General features: G+C 31.3%; 1 protein-coding gene across 1 annotated transcript in view; it reads right to left on the bottom strand.

Moving 5' to 3' along the window:
- Window positions 1-26817, bottom strand: part of LOC108911403 (Kv channel-interacting protein 1) — a 162994-nt gene that overhangs the window by 10802 nt on the left and 125375 nt on the right. The window contains exon 3 of the mRNA XM_018716335.2: window positions 15206-15276. Within this exon, the coding sequence (XP_018571851.1) occupies window positions 15206-15276 (71 nt within the window). The remainder of the gene's footprint in view (window positions 1-15205; window positions 15277-26817) is intronic.

Raw genomic sequence — 26817 nt, 5'->3', positions numbered from 1 at the left:
CTAACCCCACATTTTAAGAATTATTTTCACGTACTTATAAATAAAAGTAAACAATTTTATATGTAGGACTAAGCAAGTAAATGTTATAAGAATATTTACATGTGGAATTGTATATAAAAAAGATAGTATTTTCGTAGATTTCAGTACCTAAAACCTTAATGGTTTGATCGTTTTTTGCACCTGTTTATTCGTTTTACTGCGGCCGGCGTCTTTGAAAATACTCAGGTGGCATGACATAACATTCCTATTATTTGATAAGCTTTAGATTATTCAGTTATTAAATGTTTGAAATTATTTGTCTTTGCGGAAAACAATATTTAAAGAATATGGGGCCCTTAAATCAGTACTCCCAATTTGTTATTGAACATACAAAATCTGTTAAATTACTAAAGAAATATTGTTTTTTCTATTGATTAATACATCAAGCCATATGACCAGCAATTTTATTTAGAACAGTTTTTTTTTTATATTTATTAGTCCACTAGATCACAATATATAGTACACGTGAAAATATACAAACTAGTAAAGACTAATAAAAATATTATACAATTGAAACATACAAAAGTATTAAAATATCATAAAAAACGAATATTACAATAATTATTAACAATAAAAGAAAATAACCAATAAACCATTTAAAATTATATGCCAAATAGCTGCTCACATAATAGAAAGCATTTTGATGCAATATATTCTTCATTCAAAATATAAATCTAGTAAAGTTTTGGCTTTTTACAGATGCTGGTAATCTATTATATAATAATGCACCCATATAATACGGATTTGACTTATAAAGTTCTCTTCTATGCAAGTCATATTGTAAATTTGTTCCATATCTTGTGATAATCATGAAATTTATTTTGAAGATTAAATTTGGAAATGTTTTGTTTGACAAATTTTAAAATTTCAAGCACGTACAAACAAGGTAGAGTAGATCTGCACGATTCAGATCAGATTCACCTTAATCCGAATATATTTCTTAAGGCACGTTTTTGTAGTATAAATATTCTGTTGGAAGCTGTTGAGTTGCCCCAAAACATTATTGCATAGCTAATTATTGATTCGAAATTTGAGTGATAAAATACTCTAGTAGCATCATGATCAGCAATGTAGTATAACCTGCTTAGAGCAAAGCATAAACCCGCACATTTTTGACATACATAATCAACATGATTTTTCCATGACAATTGCATGTCTATATGTAAACCTAAAAGCTTAAAACAAGTCATTTGTTCGATAGATTTCCTATTCAACGATACCAAAGGACTACTACTATAATTANACTGGATTTAACTAAATCTCTTAGCAACAATCATTTGTTTCATACTTTAGCAACCAAACTAGATTTAGTTAAATTATAATTAAAATTCATTTTATAAACTGACCCCTGATCATTTTTAATTAACAGGAATCCAATTTCAACACTTGGTTCGACTCTAAATTTAATCTAGATTTGTTAAATCTTACGGTTAATCCAAAATTGATAAATCGGCGGTGTATATTTAAACTTGGATGTTTCTAATTTCCTTTTCCTGTTGTATAAAATGTTCTACTTAAACCAATATTTATTCTGCTCAAAGTGTAGATATCCGAGGCACGTCACTGAGTCTAAAACGCCTACGACGTATTAGATAGAATTGCTTGACCGAAATGTAGCCAGAAAAACACCGAAAAGTGGATCGTTTAATACAACGGCGCCTCGGGGTATCCTGAAGAAGCGTAGAAGGCCCACAAAAAAGATGGCTAGACGATATTACACAACATGTGGAAGTATGGCACCGGCTGATAGAGAACAAACAGCAGTCGCAAAGTGCGGACGCAGAGGGTGAAAAAGAAAGGTACAATCTTGTTTAAACGAGAAATATTTTGACTAGAGCTAAAGCTGTTAAACACACTTTGTCCCAGAAGAACTGCAATTTTATATTATTTAATATGAAAATTAAAATTGATTATTTTTACTACTAATAAGTGATTTGAGAAATTATTCAGTCTAGAATACATATTATGTGAGTACACCTATTTTTTTAGAAATAATTCCAGTTAAATCAGTACTTACTACTCCCAATTGCATGTCTATATGTAAACCTAAAAGCTTAAAACAAGTCATTTGTTCGATAGATTTCCTATTCAACGATACCAAAGGACTACTACTATAATTAGAAGGCAAGGGGTGGAATTGTAATATATAAATTTTTTATTGATTCATCACAAAACGATTCATTTGAGAATCTGCTTGTATATTTCTAAGATTTACATTTTTGTCAATGTTGTCATATCTGTTTGTTGTCTATGGCAAGCTAACATTGTTATGTCATCCGCAAATGCAGTATAAGATGTTGATATATAACATTCCAAGTCATTGAAATATAACAAAAATAGTAGAGGTCCTAGTATACTCCCTTGTGGAACACCAATTATTACAGGTAGTTGTTTTGAGTTTACACCAAGAAATTGAACAAATTGTTCCCTGTTTGTTAAAAAGTCCCTCAATAAGTTGTGACACAGTTACCAATACCAGTCCTGCAATGTTGGTTGCCTAAAATTGATGGTCACGTGACTTGTAAACATTTATGAAGGATTCAATGTTGCGATTTCCTTCGTCAACACACAAGCGAACGTACCGAATTAATGACATTTACAAAAACGTCCTGTCGTTGCCTAATAGTCTATGATGCTGACCGAAATGATAGATCTTGAATATCGTTAACTTCATTGTCAAATTTTTGAAATAAGAACGAAAAACATATGAGAACACTACATCCTATCCACCTTTTAGAAAAATTCAGTTTTATTCAATATTTAAATATCCTTGTACAGGATAATAAGTTCTTAAAAAACAGTGTTCGTGTTATGAGTAGTAGGAATAAATTACAAAAAATATTTGAAACGGTAAAGAAATTAGTAACATATATATATTACATATTGAATTGGAAACACTCGGTATTTAAGTTTCTAACCAAATAATATTCAAATCTCAAAAGAGTTTCATGTGCAATGCGTAGGGATAAAGGGCGTGTTTGGCCTAAACACTGAATTCCTCCAGTGACACTATAAGAGTATTTTTCTGTAACTTTGTCTCAACAAAAGATTTTGATTAATGTTCGCAACGAATCCAATAACAGCCAACAATGTGAGGAATCTAGGCAGCCTCGATGTTTCCATTCAAAAGAAAGTGCTATTAACATTGAATGCAACTGGGCTCTGCCTCACTTGACTTGAGTCTTTTATATTTTTTGGTTGTTGTTTGCGAAATTAATTATTTATTCTTCATTTTCTATCACCCACCGTCCTCATTTCATTGTTGCTTACAATTTGTTACTTTTCACTCTTGAGCGAAGGCAAAAAGGAAATAAATGTCTTAAAAATTTTAATCATTAGGTACGTCTATAAGGTAGGTTATTCAATTAAGGCCTGGAGCTTAATAACGTCCACGTTTTGAAAATATAGTGCGAATATTTCATATTTTGACACATTTACACAAAACACTTAAAAAATCATAGACATACAAGACTGCTGATATTGCCGAAAATGACTACTCTATGGAAAATATGCCCCAACTAGTATTGGATTATACCTCCAAACAGAGTAAACAGCAACAGTAGTAAATCATTATCCAAAGTAAAAACTATAAATTATATATTTAAATATAATTGATAACAAAAATAAAACACATATCTGATATCTTGAAATCGTTAAATAATGCAATCATTCATTTTGACAGATGATCCATATCTTGAAAATTATGTGTTTCCAGACCACCCGAGGAATGCCTCCTTAAAGTATATGGATTTCCTCACGGGACATCCTGTATGAAAGTATTTTTTCTGATGTGACAAATTTATAAAGATATTCCGACCAGCAATAGGGATTGTTTATCCTGTAAAATTAAAATAGGAGTTCGTGATAATACGTGCATATACATACCGAAGTATAAAAATGTTGGTATTAACTGTTTTCATTGCTAAAATAATATTTGCAAGGGATGAAAATGTTAAAAAAAATCAAATATTAGTTTTTGTCACTGCTTATATACTTTTATATATATTTGACTAAATAGTAGGATTCAGGACCACAAACAATAGAAATTTTTCCAAGATCTTCACAGAATTTTGGAATGCTGACTTCAAGAGCCTAATCTCCTTGAGTGGCATATGGGTATACCAAAAATAAATTATTATCATGTTATCATATGTACAACAATTTGTTATAAAATAACTTGTATTGTCAATGTGTATGTTTTTCTAATAAAGCGTAAACAAATTTTATTTTTTTTTTTGTTTTTGTTTGAGATTAATAATTAAAACAAAAACATATGCACAACAAAAAGTTTCCGACCTAACTAGACAATAAAATAAAGTTTTCTAAATCAGTTTCATTTTATTCCAGTTAACGCAAATTTTGACAATTTAGCATTTACTTATTGTAAACTATATAGACTCAATTTTGATATAATGATGTATTCCTTGACTTCCAAAAATAATTTTGAACAGGCCAGTAAACAGGATGAAGCTACTATTTTTTTTAAAATAAAATAAAGGTTCTTAAGATGTTCTAAATATTTAATAGTATAATTTCTACACAATATTGTTTAGCTTCACTTGAATCGTGTTGATTTGCAGAGAATTTATATAATTTTATACCGGTTCTTAAGATCTGATTGCGTGTCTTGTAAGTCTATGTTATAATTTCAGAAGGTTGTTCCTTTAAATCAAAATCTGGGGTCTAGAGCTACTGGTTTTCGAAATACAGACGGTTGAAGTTTAAAAAATATATCTCAATTATTCAAACATGAAGGCTAAAATTAATGAATGTCAGACTAATAAGATAATTAGGTAATTAAAGTCACAAATTTATTGAATTTATATATAAATCTGTTAACTAGTGGCATATATCCTAAAAAGCAGAGAATTTTCTACACCACTTTGGAAATTAAATAAGCGCGTTTTAAATTTATTTCTAATAATTGATTTTATTTGAAAAAATGAACGCTTTCCGAGTTATTTTTATAATTTAAAATCACACAGCTTATCACTAATTTTTTAAATTTAAAGTATCTAAAATTGTTCGTTTAAAAGTTAAAAAAAAAAATTAAAAATTGGTGTAGAAGTTTGAATTGCCTTTTGGAAGCTGTGTACCCTTGTTATTTCTCAGACAATTTAATAATTATTTTATTATTATTACACAGGTCTGCAAAAAAAGAGGTTGTGTTTGTTCTAGAGTATCTGGGGGTCATTTTCGAAGTAATTTTTTGCGTAGAATCCGAATCCGACCTCAGAATTGCTTCATCACATCACGCTTCCGACATATCCTAACCTAAAATTCCGAAAAATGCTTTATATTACATCGCGATTTTTTTTTCTGACTCATGTCATCTAAAAGTAGAACCCTTACTTATCAAAATGTCGTTATCAAATTTGAAAAAGAATTATTTTTCTCGGAGATATCATTAAATGAAGTTTAGTACCTACTTTAGTGATTTCAAAACAGTATCAAATTTGAAAAATGTTCTTCAGAGAGCGAATGATATACATTCTTATGTTTTTTGGGTCGCCGAATCTCAAAATTATTTAAGCACTTCAAGGGTTCTGAAATTTCCTAACCTAAAAGTGCAAAATTTACGATTTACATCGAACTGTCAGCATGAACCACTATATGTTGTAACCTGCGATCATATAATCTACAAGCACAATAATCTGCAAACGTTACCCCCACTACAGGTTGACCTAAGTGCACAATAACTAGAGACCGACCGATTAATCGGCTTCGGCCACATTCGGCCATTATTTAAACCTTCGGCTAGGAATCGGCTTCGGCCAAAATTAAGTCGAACTTTTCGCCGAAGCCGAAGGGATGCCGGTGGACTTGACAAATATTATATTAGCCCCTTAACACTACAAATAACACTGCCAAATTACAACAAAATTGGATAAAGGGTGTTTAAGATATTTACGAAATAGCATTTTTTTTATAAAAGATTAACACCCTGTATATTGAAAACGAAGCATCTGCGGACCAATGTTTATATGAACTTAGTATTAAAATCACACAAATAATCGACTGTTGAATTTATTGTACATACTTAATTAACACCCTATATATATTATATTTCCAAAGCATTATGCATTTATTTTTGACATTCTTTTATGGCATCTTATAATATTTTTGTTATTAATTAAAATTTTCAAGTTAATAAAAATATCTTCGGCTTCGGCCGAAGGTGACCCATAAACCGAAGTTCGGCTTCGGCCAAAAAAATCACATTCGTTCGGTCTCTAACAATAACCTACTAACCGAGCCAAAGGTTAACCCAAGACCACAATAACCTGCTACCCCCACGACAGGTTAACCCAAGAGCACAATAACTTCTTACCCCCACGACAGGTTAACCCAAAAGCACTATAACCGCTACCCCCACGACAGGTTACCTCAAGAGCACAATAACCTGCGAACCCCTCGACGAACGGGTACATATACAAATTTCATTACTAGTTTACTGTTTTTCATAATAAATATTAATTTTAGAAAAAACTATTTTAAATTTAATAAACCAAAACTAATAATTAAAATTAAAATAATTAACCTTTATACCGTATTTGTAAATATATTTTTGCTTTTAACATCAAACAAAACTTTATTAGTTATTGCTTAACTTTGGCATAAACAATATTTACTTTTAGGAAAACTTGTCTGCTTTGTGAAGTGTCCCAATTTTCTTCATCCTAAAACTTTATAGTTTTATTGATATATTAAGGTAGTACATGTACAAAATATGTAGTAAACAAACCTAACCATTCACGAATCTAAAATTTCATAGCTACTACCAGGTCGAAAACAGTTAAATAATGTTCGTAGGGTAGAATATAGCTAGACAAATAACTAAAATCTAAAACTTGGCCAAAGATGTTTTACAGATTTATTAGTTTTTAATAGTTACATGCCTAAATTGTAAAAAATGACAATTCTCATTTCAACACTGTGCAGATTTAGCAGGAATATGTGTGTGTAATTCACTGTAGATTGGCATGGAGAGATTACGTTTTGGCGTGCCCAGCTGCAGGCTGACAGACAAACTGATAAATTGCCTAATTTTATCCTAGCTGCAAAATTAATCGTAGTTATTTATCAGTTTCAGTTAGACCTACATCTAGAGGTCGGCTCATATTTTACATGATAAAGAAAAAAAACTGCCGCGTCAATTACAAATCGGTGAATGTTTTTTATGGAATCCCATCTCTTTTATTTTTGAAAGCTACAGTCATATATTATGCTTGTTCATATTTCAACGTAATAGTCATAGCGTATTCGCCGTTTATTTAGAAATAAATTTGTTTTAGCAAAAGTCACGAATTATTTATAAACTGTCAGAAATATCTGGCCATTTAAGTTATTACCGCATTTTCAGTGGATATAAAGTCAATAACCAACCTATAATATATTTCTTATAACTTCGAACTAGACCATAACCGATACAAAAATAGACTTAAACTCTACATAAACTTATGTTAGTGTTATTGTATAGTACCTATTTGTAATTAAATATATTATTGACTAGAATAAACTAATGTGATTGTATACCTTTAGTATATTTTATATCTGTTAGAAACAAATTTAATCCAGGTAAACAAAACTACATAATACGAATTTTTCAGGCATTTCCAAAGTCTCCTAACTGAAAAGAAAACATCAAACATTTGAAAGCTGAAGTCTCTATCACAAAAGTTGTTTTGAATTAGAAATTGATAAAATTTGATTCTGATAACCATTTTTTTATTTATAAAAATATCCCTAAATATCCTAATATCCTAATAATAATCCCATATCTTTTAAAACTTTGAGAGATACTTTGAACATTTTATTAAAGGTACTCTTCATTTATTTTAAGAAACTCAACGGTTTTTGAGATAGATCGGCTTTCTGAACTTTTGAGACAGCTAAATACAAGACACATTTGTAAAAAATAAATTCTTGTAATTGCTGCCCGTTTCAAAAACTCTCGAAAACCGTTTATTTTATTCTATTTTATCGAAGTAAATAAAGAGTACCTTTTCAAAGAAAAGTCAAAAAATTACTCTATATCTATATACGCTCCCAAGAAAGTAGATAGTTGCCGGTCACCCTATAAAACAACCTTTTTTGAAACAAATATTATGGAAACACATCGATGTAGAAGAAAAGTCTATAGATAAGTACTCTCATTTGGACTTGGAACTTAAATTGACGTATTAAAGCTTACAAAACACAAATTCAGGGTGATTCACAACTACTACTGTAGTCTTTAGCGTCATTTGCCCACGTGGCCCCAGGCGATTTCGAATACTGAAATCCGATGTTAGTATTATCGTTATTGCGATACTGTTTACATTAGTTTTTCAAGAGTCAAAAATGGCTTACGTGTACAGCAACTCGGAGTTGATGGATATCGTTTTAAATTTATGGTGAAGCAAGACAACATTTGTGTTAGTTCGTAGAACCTGGGTAAAACAGGTTCAAATATGTTTACACGTCGGTGGACAAAATTTTGAATTGTTATAACATCAGGTAGATATGTCAAAATATGTAATTTATTATTTTATTAATAAAATCAAAAATTAATTTTTTTAATTGATAATAACAATAGCGGCAAAAGCAGTGAATTTAGGTTGATATAAAAATAGGTATTATAAAATTTTATTTATTTCTTTCAATTTTTTGTCTGTGCATTTTTTATTACACTTTGCCGCCGTGCCGGTCGCCGACTGCTTGCTTTGCCTTGCGTAAGATCAGGTTTTACAGTAGACCATTGCCTGTAGTGCCGTGCAGAAGAGTATTTTTAAATTATTTTCGAATTGCCGTTTAAATTTTTTTTACAAAATTGTATTTGTAAGTCATTGTAGTCAGAAAATTGTATTTGTTAGAGTACATTCAAAAAAATTTTTTTGGATAAGTTCTGATTCACCCTGTATATGTTTTGTACTCACAATCAGTGTCATATCAGTTATTACGAAATGCTCTATTTCCCGTAATACGCAACTAATAATTGCAAAATATTAAATTTTTTATTTTCAGATACTGGTTTTTTATTCCTAACTTTCTCTATTAATACGTATTTTTGTAACAATTTAGATTTTGTACCTTTGTAACTTACACATATCATAAAAATTTTTAAAAAAATAAATTTTTTTGTAACGCAGTACAAATATCAATAAACAAACTTTATTTTTAGTTAATTTTAATTTATAATTTTTCAAACATATTTGACCAGTTTCATATATCATATATCTTGTGGCAACTATTTATCGCCTTAAAGACATAAATTTCTCTATAAATTTTAATAGAAAGTGTGTATGTTAAGTAAGTGTTGTATTAATAAAAGTGAGATACATTACATAAAACTTAGCATTTCCTTAAAAAGTTGACAATAAAAACATTCACTATTATACGTGGCGCATTCGCCATTTATTAGATTTTGACTTGAAGGGTAATTGCGTTAATGCATTTAAATAATGTACGGGCGATTTACAACTTATCCAGAAAACATAAAAATAGAGCCGGTAACACGAAATAGTTATAATTTTAAAGCACTAAGTTGTTGGACGGCTGTGGTGTATTTATTAAATTCCTTGCGCACGTGCCTCCAGAGAGCTTCTGCCGATTTGGTTACTATGATTTTCATAGTACTTTTATTTTCTGTTGTTTATATCTATTTCGCAAGTGTTATAAATTGACCTATTAATGGATACAGTTTTAATTTATGGCGAAGCAAGACAAAATGCATTTTCAAGAAAAATGAAAATTTCACTTAAAACAAGAAAACGTCTGTATCTATCAGTTAATTATTATAAAAAAATATTTTACAAGTCATCTTATCATGTCGAAGCCACCAGCGCATTATTCGTTACGGATTAGATTTTGTGAATAGTTGTAACAACGAAATGTGTTAATTAGAGATTAAGTGTTTTATACAATGGAATCACTTTCAGCTTCCGGTTTTCTTGGAATGTTTGGGCATGTATTATCGACGATCACTTTATTGGACCAGTCATACTGCCAAATTGAATGAAAGGTTTGCAGTACATCCAAATTCTTCGAAAATATCTATATGTATTCTTGAAGCTTTACGCTTAGCTGTTCGACAATGAATGCAGTTTTGTACGATGGTACGTTTTCTTGTTTTCGTCAATATATTTAAAAAGTTCTTCTGTTGGACCTGTGGTTTACTGCCAACAGTTTCTAACAAATGCGCTGCATTTGTGTGCCTTCCACTGTCTATTATAATGCAAAATTCTGCTACTATGCCAAGTAGTTGGAAATCATCTGATATAATTGCTATTCATAAAAAAGGCGACAAATTTATTGAAGAATAGTATCGACAGATTAGTTTTACTCCTGTTAAAGTGAAAGTTATGGAAATAATTATCACTGAGACTGTAACCGAATTTGTGTTGTCAAATAAAATCATTACTGAAGGGCAGCATGGATTTCTTCCTGGAAAATCAACAACCACCAACTTGCTACAATGTTTAAATGATTAGACCATCACAATTGATAGTGGTCAGTGTGTTGAAGGCATACACCTTGATTTTAGGAAGACGCCCATTAAACGTCTTCTTTCTAAAATTTGAACATGTGGGTATTAGGAGTTTTTCCCATGTGGAAATAGGAACTGGATTCTATGGCTTTGAACTTTAAAAGATGCGTAGTTTTGCACTTGGGTAAAAACAACCCAAAATTACCAAATTGGCAGCATTCTATTGTCAAAAGCGGACAGCAGAAATATCATACAGTTCCGTTTTACCTACGTGTTCTTACATACGATCATATCTAACATGGCAACAATCATTTTTATCTTTACATATGAAAAAGTACGTGCGATCTAGCCAAGTTTGTGGGCTAGCCGTTAACGTGTAGTATGACGTCACAACATAGCGTTCGTGGGTTTTCCTGTGCTCCGTTTCAGTTTCTGAATATGAATTAAAATATATCAAATAAACCCATTGGACGAAGAGGATCGGTAGTACGGCCACCGCAGTCTTGCGAGCTTCTTTTGATTTTTTTTTATGAGGACAATTAAAAAATGAAGTATATCGTACTCTGGAAACTATAGATGATTTACGAGGAAGTAGCTGCTGTAAATAATTCGAAATTGCAAAATCAGCCAGAAGAAGGAATATTTGTCTCGGTTCATCAAAACTGGAGCAGAGGGGGGTTAAATGTGTTTACGAGTCGGTGGACAAAATTTTAAATCATCGTTATAACATAACATTAATATAAACTTTTTCTTAATTAAAATGTTATTTAAAATTTACTGATTACATTTAACAATGACAGGAATTAATAACAATAATAGAAGTAACAATTCAATTCGCTAAAATAAAAAATAACTATGATATGATAAAACTAATATCTATTAGCTAGTTTTTGTATGTAAACGTTTTGTACATGCCTATTGGTTGTGACTTCATTGGATATGGTTATGTAACGAGCGTTCAAATAAAAACGTGGTCGAAGTTGGCTCTGACACATTGGACGTAGGGAGTAGCTTATAGCGACCAACTTAACCTCATTTCTCCACGAGCTGTATAGCAGCTGTCAGTTTCAATAACGTTAATGACTATATAACTTTATTTTAAGGAATAATCGTGATAACAATAACAAACAATTAAAGGAGCTTTTTTTAACACTGTGTGGCAGGTACCGACTGATACTCCCACCATTTGTGATAAAACACGTACAGAAGTTCTTGGCGCATTTTCCATTATTTGTTGGACATTTTCTTTTAATTATTCAGTCCGCTTTTTAGGTCGGCCGCTTCCTTCTTTTCTTGTTACACTGCCCGTTTCACGAAAAACATTAACACAACGCTGAACTGCACTTTGAAAAATTTTGTACTCAACAACGCCGGGAAATTGGTTTTGAAATTCTATGAAACATTCCTCAATAGAATACTTCCATATTCCGTCAATCTTGCGTCCATTTCTAAAGTAGGACTCTATGATAAACACTTTTTGTTCTTGAGAAAACGCCATTTTAAACGCTTTTTAAAACGAAAATATTCAAATTTATAGCGGCGATATAGCGCTTTGACAGATGACGTTTAAGTTCATTTGCTATACGCTACGCCCTACGTCCAAATTTTCAGAACCAACTTGACCACGTTTTTATTTGAACGCTCGTTATTACAGTCGACTAAATTCCAGTTCGCTTTTACATTATGGTAGGTATTTGTATGATTTTGCTGTACATCCCACAAAGGATTTTTTGGATTTGTTGTGAATCACACTGTAAAATTTCATCAGTTACCAATTTCCTTGTTACCATTTTTTAAACTTTTGCATAGGAACCTATTTACTTGATTCAACGATGCAGTTTTTTGTGTATTTGAAGTTATCCTGGTTATTTTATGTACACATTACGGTGGGTAGGATATGGCGGATATTATTAATTACTCAGCCAGACTAATGAATGCAACTCGATGTATCTACAAAGCGTTTCTTTCCGCTCGCCAGCATTATTCAACGAGCTGGAAGTATTACACGTATGCGCACACATACTTTAAATTAGAGCCGGATTGGATAATTTCTAGGTCACACAAATGAGATGGGGCAAACAAACATGGAATTTACGTAATAGCAGTTGTCTCATTTGTAACATGAAAACTAACAATTTTGCTTTTTTACAATTTTTGTATGAAGATAAGATATTTCCCCAACACCTTTTATTCATTTTTGCGTAGAAAAATAAATCTCACGGCTAATTTCTGAATCTTTAGAAATCAAAAGTATATTCATATACTACTACATACATTATAATTAAATATTTACATTTTGTTTCTTTTGACAAAACTATAGGAGGTTCTATAGAACTCTTGTGGAGCAGGCGGTGCGGGAGGGAAGCCTATGCTTATACAGGGAAGTTTCGTTGTAGTACCAACCTTACATAAACTAATTTGTTCATTAAGAGTTTGTAAAACTATGGGTCAAATCTGGCAACATTGTACATCAGATGGCGTGGTGGTAGGTAAATGTTGGGTCAACTGTCAACTGTGCTTAGCCCGGAATGAACGTCCAAGAGACAGAGGAAAAGTAATGACTGAAAAGCAATACAAAATGCGTATGAAACAGAATGTGGATTGATGAGAAGAAGCGTAGTGTTTAGTAGTGAGACGTCGTCTGGTCAAATTGAAGATTATGACAGAACATCTATACTGTTTGTATTGGAAAGAGATCCTTTCAATTTTTGTTTCAAATTGCTATTATATTGCATTAGATCACGAAAAATGTATTTAATATTAAATACTACTAGATATGTGTTCAAGTGGAATAATTTTATAGTGTATAATCGAACTATTCAAATATAGCGCGTCAGTGTTGCCATATTTCCTTTCATTGGATCAGATGTTTGTTCAAATTTGTGAAAACGTTATCTATCCATTCCATTATCTCAATAATTATATTGTAAGTGCATATTTTTATTATTTTAAAATGTTTAGTAATATTTAATTCTATAATTACAATTTTATTTTCCCGATCCTAATAATTTTTAAGAGCAATATTCACGTTTAATTAAAGTTTTTTCCCAACTCCCATAAGAACATGTGTATAAGAGCATAATTTTTAATATCATTTTGCAAAAAAACCACATTGGCAATCGATCTGATATTTTTACACGAGGCAGTTTGCATATTTATTAACAGATTTTAATTGCTTTGAAAACTTTCTTACCATTTTTTTTTCGGTATCGAACCTCCTGCCACAAAATGAATTAAAATATGCCAAAAATAAACAGTTTCAGATAATCTAAATTTTAGCAGTTATAATTTTTAGATAAGCCACCTTGTAATTTTTAGATTAAAAATAGATTATTTTTTACAATTTTTAAAGTTAGTTATAGATACAATCACATATTACTTCACTATTTTATTTTCATTTAGTTTATTCTATGCAGAAATTATTATTATTATATTAATTATTTTAGTACATTATTCATATTGCTTTGTTAAGTAATTTTTACATTCCGTAGATTAAAATTGCATTTTTATACTATTATCTTCGAATCTAGTACCGCATTTAATCTTCAATGGCTTAAATTTTTTATTACTTATTACCTTGAAGAGGATTTATCAACTTTTTTGGAGAAGCCCCTATTTCGTTGACAAAAAATATTGTTTATACACGACGGTGCTGCGAGCCATTTCAGTCAGGTTATTCAGTATTATTGTATATGGATGTTGCATATCCAAACCGTTGGATAGGTAGAGCAGGAGCACAACCTTGGCCTCTACGACGCCCAGATTTAAATCCTCCCGATTATTTCTCTGGGAATACGACCGACCGAAAATTTGAAGGAATTGCGGAATCTCATTATAGCGCCTTGTGAGACAATTCGACAGACAGATTTATTTTAATAAGTTCACCAATCAATGCGTTACAAAATGGAAGTTTGTATTGGGGTTGAAGGTCGACAATTCCAACAGTTTTTGTAAATGTATTAAGGTAAGTATTTTTTGAGTAAATTACAAACAAGAACACGTATTCTTTTATTTTTACTAAAGAACTCTAGGTGAGCCATTTTTTTTTAATGAAAATTTTCAGCTCCCCAAAAAAGATACAGTGAAATAATTAAGAGTTGGAATGTTCAACTTCTTGCGACAGTCGCAGATGAGAGAAAAATATTGATGTAAGAAAGCAGTGGATAAGATAAAGCAACATCCCAATTTGCATTCTTATGTTTCTCCAATTGTGGGGAATAAAATAAAATTCCAAATTTAACATACACTATTAAAGGGATATTACTCGGGTAGCAGAAGTTTTTGAATATAAGTTTATATAGATGACTTGCCTTTACCTTTTTGGCAAGGAGTCAATCTTTAAAGTTTTTCATTATTTCGTTTTCTTTTTCTCTAAATTAAAAACTAAAAACTAAACCAATGTTTTTGTTATATGGAACTTTTTAGAAAAATTAATTATAAATTCAAATATGGTAATCGAAAAAAATATATTTTATCTTTTTTTGCTTGCATTTAACGTTTTTCATTAGAAAAATAATTTGTCCTGCGAATTGAAAAAGTCAACAGAAGTTGAGTCAAAATGAAGTTCTTGAAGGACCTGGACGACAAAATCGTGGTATTCACACCTACCTACGTGACACATTTAGTCAAACCGCGCCACTCCGATCAGTTTCAGCTGTTCGAGCTCTCTCCAAGAACACTTCAAAGGTTTATACTTACCCTGAAACTAATTGCCCCATTACAGTTGACATCAAAGGCCTTGAACACGTAATGTGCATATAAACTGGCATCTGAAATAACATAAGGTAACGTTAGTGGATTTGCACTGTAACACGTAAAATTCATTTTAACATACTTTGCCGTTTAATGGGTTTGGTGTTATGTATTTATTTATGTGTGAGTGTTGGAGCACCTTCGATCGAATATGCTTATTTGACTAAATTTTATTCGACCATTTGTAATAAGTTTGTGATGTAACGATTAATATTTTACCCTTCCTTACAAAATATGCCTATAATTTCGCTAAAATTGATTAAAGACAGCATCAATTCTATAAAAACGGCGGCATTGCACCAACTTTCACGGTGATTGCTCCCATCGAAAATAAAAAAAATATATTTCTTAAAAGAAGATGTAGACTTTATATTTAGTACAGTGCAGTTTAGTTATTGCAACTATTTTCAAGTAAATTTTCATCAAAAATCAATCGTGTCGCGATTAGGAATCTGAGACATGTCAACTGAGAAAATAAAATTCGACGTTAAAAATAGTCATCCTTGTCTCTAATTTCTCAACGTTTAAAGCTTCATAATTATGTCATGATTCATCTATTTTTTATACGAATTAATGCAAAATTTAAATTTATTCAGATGTCACCTATATCCCTCGTTCAAAATACGATTAATTTTGTCATGGTTTTTGGACTTTTAACTATGAATAGCATATTATTTGAAAAAAATTCAAGAAGCCCAGGATATTTACATGAAAAAAGTCTATCCAAATCTTGAATAGAAAATTGGGCAGATTCTGTTTAACATTACAGATACCTTCTAAGTGGGGCAGAACCAACTTTGAGATATTGAATTGTTCTTGAGCAATTCTGTCACATGTTTACTATTTCAAGAATCCTAAAGTTCTTAGGCGTTGTTTTACGAAAAATCGCTACCTACTACTGCTTTTATATTTAAGAATTTAAGAATTATCAATAATATGTCTTACATCCAATCTTGTAGATCGGTATTTAGGAATAGCAAAATAATTACTATATCGGCTCTGTATATTTTTGAGTACTTAATGTATGTAAGGAAAAACTGGAATAATTTTATGACAGACTCATCATCACAGTATAATACAAGAAATTTAAATCTAATGTACCCATATCACAGACTAATTCTAATAGAAAAGAATGCACATTACATGTGTATTAAATTATTCAATTGTTTACCAGCGTCACTTAAACAGATACAGAGTGTAAATTTATTCAAAAAACATATTAAACAATTTTTGTTAAATATTGAGCCCTACAATGTAACTGAATATTTGGAACACTGTTTAAACTAACTTAGGGAAACTGTTGTGACACCATTTCGCTCTTACATTGTCATTGTAAATGTTAATGTTTTTACGAATTAATTATTATTATTATTATTATTATTATTATTATTTATTTTATCGAGACAAATTCCTAAAGGTAGCAACGTCGCTAATATACCCTGTATGTATATATGTATAATATTTCTAGTAGTTGATTTTCAAAGTAATTTGATAGTTTCGCATCATGATTATTGTCTTATTAGGTATTAGATAATATTTACAATGACAAACCTTTATCTCCTGATAAAATTTCTCAAAATATTTTATGGCACAAAAAAACGTTGATATATTTATTTAATTTTTACCTAATAAAAATTTAATAATTTTTTTATCTAAACGTCTAACAAAATTTAAATCCCATTGAGTAAAATTATTGAGTACATTTTCACTCAATATTGAGCATTTCGATCATTTTTCTCATTTGAACTAAAACTGAGTCACTCAAATATAATACGTAGATATATTTATTTAATTTTTACCTAATAAAAATTTAATAATTTTTTTATCTAAACGTCTAACAAAATTTAAATCCCATTGAGTAAAATTATTGAGGACATTTTCACTCAATATTGAGCATTGCGATAATTTTTCTCATTTGAACTAAAACTGAGTCACTCAAATATAATTTTACCCGTTAAATAAATTCTACAGATAAACTGGTATTTGGTGCACCTGTAGCTAAATCGGGGTAAAATAACTCATTATTAAGGCACCCACCCCATTCTATGGTTGTCGTGCGTTGTCTTTGTCTATTCCCATTGTTCTCATTAGGTCATCTCCAGACGTGGTGTATGGCGTGTAGTTTTGGACAAGCGTTAATCCGGTTATTTTGGTGAAAATTATGTTTAAATGTAGTGGTTTGAATACAATAATTAAAAACAATAATATATTAGGTCTCAATTAATATTTAGTTAAATAAACTGATAGTTAAATTGTTACCTATACTTACGTATCTGTAACGTACAATATAGGTTATGGCAATCTATTCGTCTCACCTGTTAACTAATTCCTTTAATCGAGACCTAAAATAATGTTTCTAAAAAAACCACTTCAGATATCAATGAAATGGAAGCAGGGGCAGGTGGTGAGGGGGGGCTCTGGGGCGCCACCCCCTTGGAAATTTTTATAGTACAAAATTATTCAATAACAGTTCAATTTAAATCATATTAGAGAAAAAGTTAACTATTACTCGGATTTGAGTAAAATTCACTCAGTTCCAGTTTCACTCGTAAATGTACTCAGACTAATAGAGTGAAAATTTCACTCAATTGGGTGTGGATAGAAATTGATACATTATTGAATAAAACTGAGTGAATTTAAGTGAAATTTTTTTACAGCGCAGATTTATTTTATAAAAAAAGGTTTCTGATCTTAATTAAATAAAAATATACAATATGTAGGAAGATTTGTCCGCTTTTGAATGATTTCCAAACTTATTATGATTTATCTTATAACAGCTAAAAAGCGGGATATTTGTGTAAATTTTCACTTGTTTTTTACCATCCCATAAAATAAAGTTATTTTATTTGACGCATAACGTCTTCAATAAAATTCATGTGTTGCTATGAAGAGATAAGTAAAAATTGAAATTAATAACAGAGAGAATATTTATTTAGGCAGCTCATAGATAATTTATTTACCCACGAGAAGAACGGCGTTTTCATCTTTTTTTGGCAAAATGTGTGATTTAACGCTACTAAAATATATTTGAGATGATCTCATTTATTGATATTTTCATCATTATCGAGATGCAAATCACGTGGAACGTATTTGAAAAACAATCAATATCTGCTAACTGTACGTATATTGAAGTTATTATGAAAGTAGTGGAATGAGGACGAGAGTTTTAAGAAAAAAATGTTAATAACGTTGTTTGGAATATTTATTAGTGGTACGTTGTGAACTTCACTTTGATTTTGGATTTAAAAAGTAAAATTCTTTGTTAAATCTAATGAAATTGTGATTACTATTTTGATGACTATTTTTTAAAATAGCAAAATTTGTACTTTATTATTAGCTCTGCAATTTTTGTCTCTATTATAAAGGTATTAATCTAATTCAAATAATCTTGTCTGTACGGTTGGATATATTCTGTATACCTAGATTTTTTATATACAAGAGCTGTTAGGCCAATCGATAGAGCATTAAATCAGTGATTTTATGACAAAATTGTTAGTAGCAAACGAACTGTGTCATCATATAAAATACAGTCTGTAGATATATATGCTTATATATTTCCTATTTCAATTTACCATTATTTTTTCAGCAATCTGAATGCTATACATACGAAATGTAAATTCGTTCATAAACAACTTACAAAATGTAATAAAATGTCCTTGACGGTATTCAAGGATGCCTAAATGTGTATTCTTTGAAACAGAATACAATGAAAACTAGATTATAACTAACAATATTTAAAACTGTATACCTATATATCCACTGACCTTCATCTCCCGATCTTCCCCCACTACTAGACCGTTTTTGAGCATGTTTGGAGGAATTTTTCACCTATTTTATCGGAAAATTAGAATATACGTTTTGTAGTATTAAACTTCTACTTTTAAAATCCGGCTGAAGAATTTAAATCTGACCACCTCCAACGCATCCAGATACTTTGCAAAATAGTGCTCCAAAAAATTCAAATTGCAATTGTGCCAAAACTAATGGTCCGACAACATCAGCTTTGTGCACACTTAAAGTACATATAATTTATATTTTAATATTTGTATTTTTGTGCACAGGGTCAGTTCTACAACTTAAAAATGGCGGTGTAATGAATTTTTAAAGAAAATGCTAAATTTTCCGTTTTTTCCGGGTTTTCCCAGTTTCTAATTATCCGATAGGATCGATCGACCTCTCGTTTTATTCATATATCGATTCTCTACAAATTATCTCATTATAGCATTCAGATTGCTTCGTTAGTTTAGGTTTTATAAGCAAAAATCTTTAAAAAATTCGTTTTTTGCATAAAAATGTTTATAAAAAATTAAAAAATAGTAAATTGGAGTAGGAAACAGATAAGCATATATCTATAGACTGCCTTTTATATGATGGCACAGTCCGTTTGCTGCTAGTATTTTTGTCACAAACAAAACCTCTATTGACTGGCCTATGTATTTGACAAGATTTTGTTGAATTAGCTTAATAATACCTAAAAATGCGATAATAGTATTAATAAAACAATAAATAATTAATTATTTACTTATTTTTACTTTCTTCGACTTTTGTAATATCAGCCATGTTGCATGTTCTGAGAATGAGAATTTGCGCAAATTAATTTATTTAAGGTGACAATTTTTGTCTGGAATGAGTTCATAAAACTGAATTTTATGATACACAAAAAATATTTTTTTAATTTAACTTTGTTACATGGAGCTAAGAAATACATTTTTTCGATGGACCAATACGCTGTTGCTGCTGCGACAGCAAGGAAAGTGAACCTATTTTTGTCACTTATCTCCTTTGATATTTCCACGCTTAAATTATTCTGATATGTTTGTCTTTTATACGTAATTATGACCTAAATATCAGTATTTCAGAAAAATTTCCGCTGCTAATGATAAAATGGTATACCTATATTCAGATTATTCAAACAGTTGTGGATAAGTGTATACAATATATTATATGCGTGATGTTGTTACACACCATAAACTAGGAATATTGCAATAAACATGACAATTTTCTATGAAATAGGTTATTCTTTATTTATAGCGATGATAAAATGAAGTTGCATGCGTGACAATTAAATCAATACTTCATCGGGAGTATTAAAATTTATAGCGGAAACCCGTTGCACCTTCACCTTCCGTGAACATAAAAAGGGGCGAGTGTTTACAATCCTTTCATGAAGAATAACGTTGGAATAAAATCAGTAATAGATATAACCATCAGCGAAAGTAGCCACTTATAATTTTGCGCCTGAATATAATTTATTTATTAATTGAATTTATTGAATCAAAATGTAACTGAAGTTACACTTTTTCAAAAATGATTCTTTGTCAAATGACAAACTAAATAAAAAAGTAAGAGTAATATTATTTCCCGAAATGTTTTTATTTGATTGATTTAATGTACTGATGTAATGTAAGCTTACAACCTTTTTGTCAAATTAAATTAACAAAATGCTTTAGTTAATTAGTAGTAATAATATTCTCCTGTACCCTGGATTTAAACAACTAAAACTAAGCTCAAAGAAAAACGCTTTGTAATGTGTAAGATGTTAAAACGATGACAAGCACACAAAGGAGTGTAAATGGTGGCTTATTTTTGTAGTTTTCTCTCAAAGAGGAAGCAAATGCCCTACTTTTAAACTTTGCCCTTGGCATCCCAATGTTGCAACACCAATTTTCAAGTTGATCGACGTAGATCGCCGTGATTATTTAAATAATAAATATACAAGCCAATCGGTCATTAACCTTTAACGATAGTCAAATTTAAATTCACTGAAAAAAAATTGAAAACTAAAAGTTTTAGTCAGAAGTGGTCTATCCTAATTGCAAAAGCAGTTTCTCTTCACGTGAAACAGAATTTGTTTCAGTTAAATCTTCAAATCCCTTCTAATTTCAATAGCATATTTTGTTAGTATTTTACATATAGCCAGGAAATTACTATGAGGAAACCGCACTGCACAAAATTTAGATCTGAATCTTATTTTTTATTTGCTTTAATGAGAAGAATTAATTATTATTAATTAGAAGTTTATATTGTGATTTCTATTACATTGCGGGTCTTTGGAGCTTTATTTATCCTAATTCTCTACTAAAAACACATATTTGTAGAAATACTACCGTCAGTAATCAATCTTTATTAAATTTTTTGGATTTAAGGATAAATAGACAGAAAAAGATCTTGAATAAATTTATTTCGTACCTATAAACACATCTTCACATAATCTTGACAATCTCAATTTTGAACTAATTTTCTTCTGTTAGTACATCGTATACGCAAATTAAATGTATTCTTAATACAAATGCGTTTTTTTAGAGGAAACATCTAGGTACGTATAAAACGTTATTATTAAACATAACTCTAAATTTCTATCAAATACAGTCACACTCGTATAAACATGGAAGTACATATAGCAGTTTCTATTTGCTACAAAGTAGCTATATATAAAAATCTTATTCCTTATATACATATTCACATAGAAATATGCACGAGCATATCATTAAATATTAAAAGAAAGGTGGCATTAATCAGTCGTCTTTTAAGCATTTCCAAAGTGCATATACGGGGCTGGAAAATCCACATGGTCCATCTGCCTTTACATGAGAGGGACAAAGTAAAGTAATGAAATCCGTGCGATAGACAAGCATGGCTACAGTGAAGACATTTCATAATTTGAATAGTTACCGCCCGTTTCGGGTTAGAAGTGGGAGAGACTATTCAGATTATGAAACGTCTTCAATGTAACCATCCTTGTCTATCGCACGGATTTCTATGATTTACTTTGTCGCTTTCACGTAACGGTCGTTGTACCATGGGGACTTTCCGAACCTGTATACTCGTAATGATTATTATGAAATTAAAATCATTAATGTTTTTTGAAATACCTAAGCTAATTTCAGCTGAAATCAGTCAAGGCAATGTCGTATAACTTATCGTATAAAGTTATATAAGTGTATATAATATTTTAGTTGTAGTAAATATATTACTTAATGTATTTGTTTCTAGGAAATAGTGATTTACCTGCTCTGTTAACTTTTAAAATAGTATTAACTACATACCTAATATATTCATTTATTTGTGCTCTTTCATATTTTCTGCTTTTAGTTTTTCGAATAAGTACACATATCTGCTTATTCAAATTTAATACAGGGTCGGAAAGTCTCCATGGTTCATCGGCCGTTACGTGAGAGCGATAAAGAAAGTCATAGAAATCCGTGCGATAGAGGAAAATGGCTATAATGAAGGCGTCTAATAGTCACCGCCCATTTCGCCCTTCCACAAATAAGATCCACTTCTTATTAAGAAATAGAAATAGAGAAATGGTAAATGGAAAACAGATTTATAATTAAAAAAAAACAGGGAACAATACAGAAACAAATAATTCTAGTGACTTATTATTAAACCTGAATGTTACTTCTTTAGTTACAGCAAATGTTGGAAGTGATGTCCATTCATTTCAATGCAACTGGCTAAACGATTTCTCATTGAACGTTTAACTTGTTGAAAAACACCTTGCATATTCCGTATTTCTTGGCAACAATGAATGACTCTTTGTTCCAGTTGTTGTACAAGTGTTTTAAATAACCCCACAGAAAATAGTCTAACGGATTAAGATCCGGCGAACGGGGAGGCCAAGCTACGGGTCCACCTCGTCCAATCCACCGATCTGGATAAGTCTGATTTAGATATTGTCGAACTAATAAACTGGAGCTGGAGCCCCATCGTGCATAAAAAATGTTTCTAATCTTAATCCATAAGGCAAATCTTCGAGCAAAACTGGTAAAGTGTTTTGTAGAAAATGTAAGTATGCGGGCCCATCTAAACGATGCGGCATAACATATGGTCCTAGTAACCTATTTCCTATAATACCTGCCCAAACATTAATGGAAAACTTATCTTGGAATCGAGCTTCGAAAATCGCGTGAGGATTTTCATCTGACCAAATATGATTGTTATGAAAATTTACCACTCCTTCACGCGTAAATCCTGCCTCGTCTGTAAACAAGACTTTATCGAGGAAATGACGGTCCTGATGGCATTTCATCTGCATCCACTGACAAAACTCCACTCTAGGCAAAAAATCCCGAGGTTTTAGCGCTTGAATTCTTTGCAAATGGTATGGATACAAAAGTTCCTCGTGTAAAATTTCCCATACAACACTTTTGGGAATATTCGTTTGTACTGAAATTCTTCTGGTGCTACTACCTGGATTAGCTTCAATCTGTTGTAGAACAATTTCCTCTGTCTGCGCCGTTCGGGTAGTACGGTTTCGTCCACAATATCTCTTATTTGGCGTAAAATTACCAGTTTCTCTTAATCTCTGATGAAAACTGCTGTACAGTTTATCAAAAGGAAGCTGGTGATTTGGAAAAGTTTCTTAGTACAACCTCCGAACTTCCAAAGCACAACCGTTTGCTTTGCCATACATGAAGTGCATGTCGGCCATTTCAGCAAAAGAGTATTCCAGCATTTTTTGAAAGACGAGAACAATGATTTTTTTCAATTACACTGTTATTAACACAATAATAATCGAATAAACTTTATTTTTAAATCTTATGTCAAATTCGTTTACCGTAACTACAGTAATTTGACCTTTTTCCATTTTCAACTTAGCACCGACATAAGCCTACTTTGATGTAGAAATTTTTATTATTGGGCGACCATGCATGCACTATTTTCTTCAGTCTCTAAAGAAAACTGCAAAAATATGACGTTTAATAAAAATGTGAACAAATTAAATCGAGGCCTCCCCTGTCGGTACGCCCCTGATTAAAATAATAATTTAGTAAAAACACTGAAAAGTACCTACTATTAAAGGCAATTCATATGCCAAAATTCAGATGGCTATCTGAAACGGTTCCAGAGATATAAAATAAAACCTATATCCCGGTGCAATCTTTGAATCGCCATAGCAACCTTATGATGCATTTGCGGACCTATGTTCATATGAACTTTTCTCCATAGTTTAACATGTAGAATCACCCCTAGAATTATTCGAACGGTATTTCCGGACACCCTGTATACTAAGATGCAAATTTCATAATTTAAAATAAACTAATTTTCCTTTTAACATGCATTTATCTGTTGTAAACGGTGGTTTGTTTATTTATATACCCCCATATTTTTTATATGTGATTGATGGGTATTTACACAGATAAGCTGAAAACTTTTGTGGGAATGTTTCCAAATGCTAACTGAACTGGCTACCACTAATGCAGTTAGACTATGTTGGGATTAACGGAAACGAGAAAGCGGATGAATTTACTAGGAAGGGATCGGTTCATTGGCCCGCAGCCCTTGTGGCACATCTCCCAGTGTGGTCAGGGGGCTCTGGCCAAATGGACTGAGTTATAACACAAGAAATACATGACTTAAAGGCCAGGGCAAAGCCATGCGAAGGAACTTATAGAGTATCCCCTGAAGGAAAGAACCAATGAGTTGCTGAACTTGAATAAAATTCGGCTCAGGAAAATGACGGGACTTGTAACGGGACACTGTCACGTTAAGGAAACATCTATACAAACTAAAACTTCATAGACAGTTTGGTTTGCCTAGAAGGTGACTCGTCGGACGAAACCTCTCTGCATATCCTGGGCGAGTGCCTAGGATCTGCACGTAGTAGAATTACGCTTCTGGAAACCCACGGAACTGAGAGAAGTCTCGGCAAGGAAGCGTTTGGACGTAAAAAGGACAAAATAATTGCTGAATAGGACTCAGTAGTGGGACGCACGATAGACCTGATATGGTCGTGGTACTATGGGACTTGATTAAAACCAACCACTAGTAGAAGAAGAAGACGAAGATGGTATATTTGACATCCAGAGGCAAAAACATATGGCAGTTCTGATTGCGTTATTGATACTTTTTCAGATATTACAGAAAATTTTATTAATTTAAATGCCACACATTTTATATGAAGTTTATATATGCTATGAAGTTTCTAATAGGTCTAATAGTTAAAACAGTGTATATATATTATATACAAAAATATATATTACTATTTGCAGGGCAACTCAGTGTTTTTAAACATATTAGGCTTATTACATACTTTTCCCTTACTGTTATAGAAAGATCCGTCAATGTTAATACCACTTAATATCATAAGAAAGCAATCCAAAACAGTAAAATTATACAAGCCGTTCCATTAAAAAAAAAATAAGTTTCCTGTTATATCTGAAAAACGTGGCAAACTGGCAGCAACGCAGTTGTTCCCCTCACATCGATCACGTCCTTTTACATGTGAATGTCCAATATGATGTTAATCAGACATATTTATCACCCACATATTTACAGAAGGCATGCCGTTTTAAAAAGACAATCACATTTAGTAGTATAAATTATACTGGAGATATAATGTCATATATTTTCTTAAATATAAATAGTTTAGAAAATTGTCTTCGGCTTCAATTCTTCGAATAAAAAAATTGCCACGCCTACCACTTCAGTAACGATTATTATCAATCGACAGCTGGAATTACTGGTAACTGGTACCGTTAATAACAGAATGCGTTGAATGGAAACGTCAAAGTGGTTTCTTAGGATTACTATAATTAAGAGTTCATTTCATAGGCATGCCGTGATATAGAAATCATGTGTAAACATCTGAACAATAACAAAACGTCTTATGTAGTTTCATTTCTGTAATAAATATTATACATAACTGGTAGTAATTTCAATTAGAATTATTTTAAACACTTTTAAATAATTATGTAACTTGGACAGTTTGGCAAGTAATTCGCTCTCCGCTTATTCGACCAACCAGAGCGCAGACGGAAAATTCTAATTCTGACCTGACCGCTCGAGGTCTGTTCCATCAACAGTCAGGGATTGGTTCCAAACCGTTTGAAATGTTTGGCCAGCTAAGTTCTAAATGTGTCTTCAGTGAATATATCGCAAGAATTAGTTGGATGAACATTTCGAACGGTTCGGAACCAATTCCTGACTCCTGTTGGAACAGACCTTCGGTCCATAAGACAATCTGCATAATGCATAGGGGGAAATTCAACATATGCACAGAACTTACTTAGTGGTATCAGAGGGTAGCCCAAAATTAAAAATAAAATTTAATTTAATTTAACAAGTCGTACAGTCTTTACGGTCTAACCCTTAAAGCTTTTAAATATCTTACAGCTTTTGTTCACGAGCAGTGAAGACGTATAAGTAAAAAGGTTAAAGTTGTGGATTTTTTGATGAACAAAATAATTTGAACTCAATGTGAATATAATGTCAATAAATTGGGGACACATAAGGTGAGAGTTATATAATTTCCAACCCATGTTACATGACCATACATTTTGCATTATATGAAGTAAATATAAATTGCAATCTGATCCGTTACTTCCTTTAAAATCGAAAGGCTAGAAGTCGGCACGATATTTGATGCTGTATTTCTTTTTGGAAGACAAAATAAAGCAAATATCTTCTTAATTATAACTCGCATGCTTATTTTTAGAATAAACTTCAACATATTTCTAAATGTAGCCAATGATCCTTAATTAAATCTTAATCAAATTGTTCAGACAATCTCAATTATTTGTAAGTAGGCGCACATGCCAACGTGTGTATTATCA

Source organism: Anoplophora glabripennis, unplaced genomic scaffold (assembly GCF_000390285.2).
Source record: "Anoplophora glabripennis isolate ALB-LARVAE unplaced genomic scaffold, Agla_2.0 scaffold563, whole genome shotgun sequence".
In the NCBI taxonomy this organism is placed as follows: domain Eukaryota; kingdom Metazoa; phylum Arthropoda; class Insecta; order Coleoptera; family Cerambycidae; genus Anoplophora; species Anoplophora glabripennis.
The sequence above is the reverse complement of the archived record's forward strand: the minus strand, read 5'-3'. Positions and strand labels throughout refer to the sequence as shown.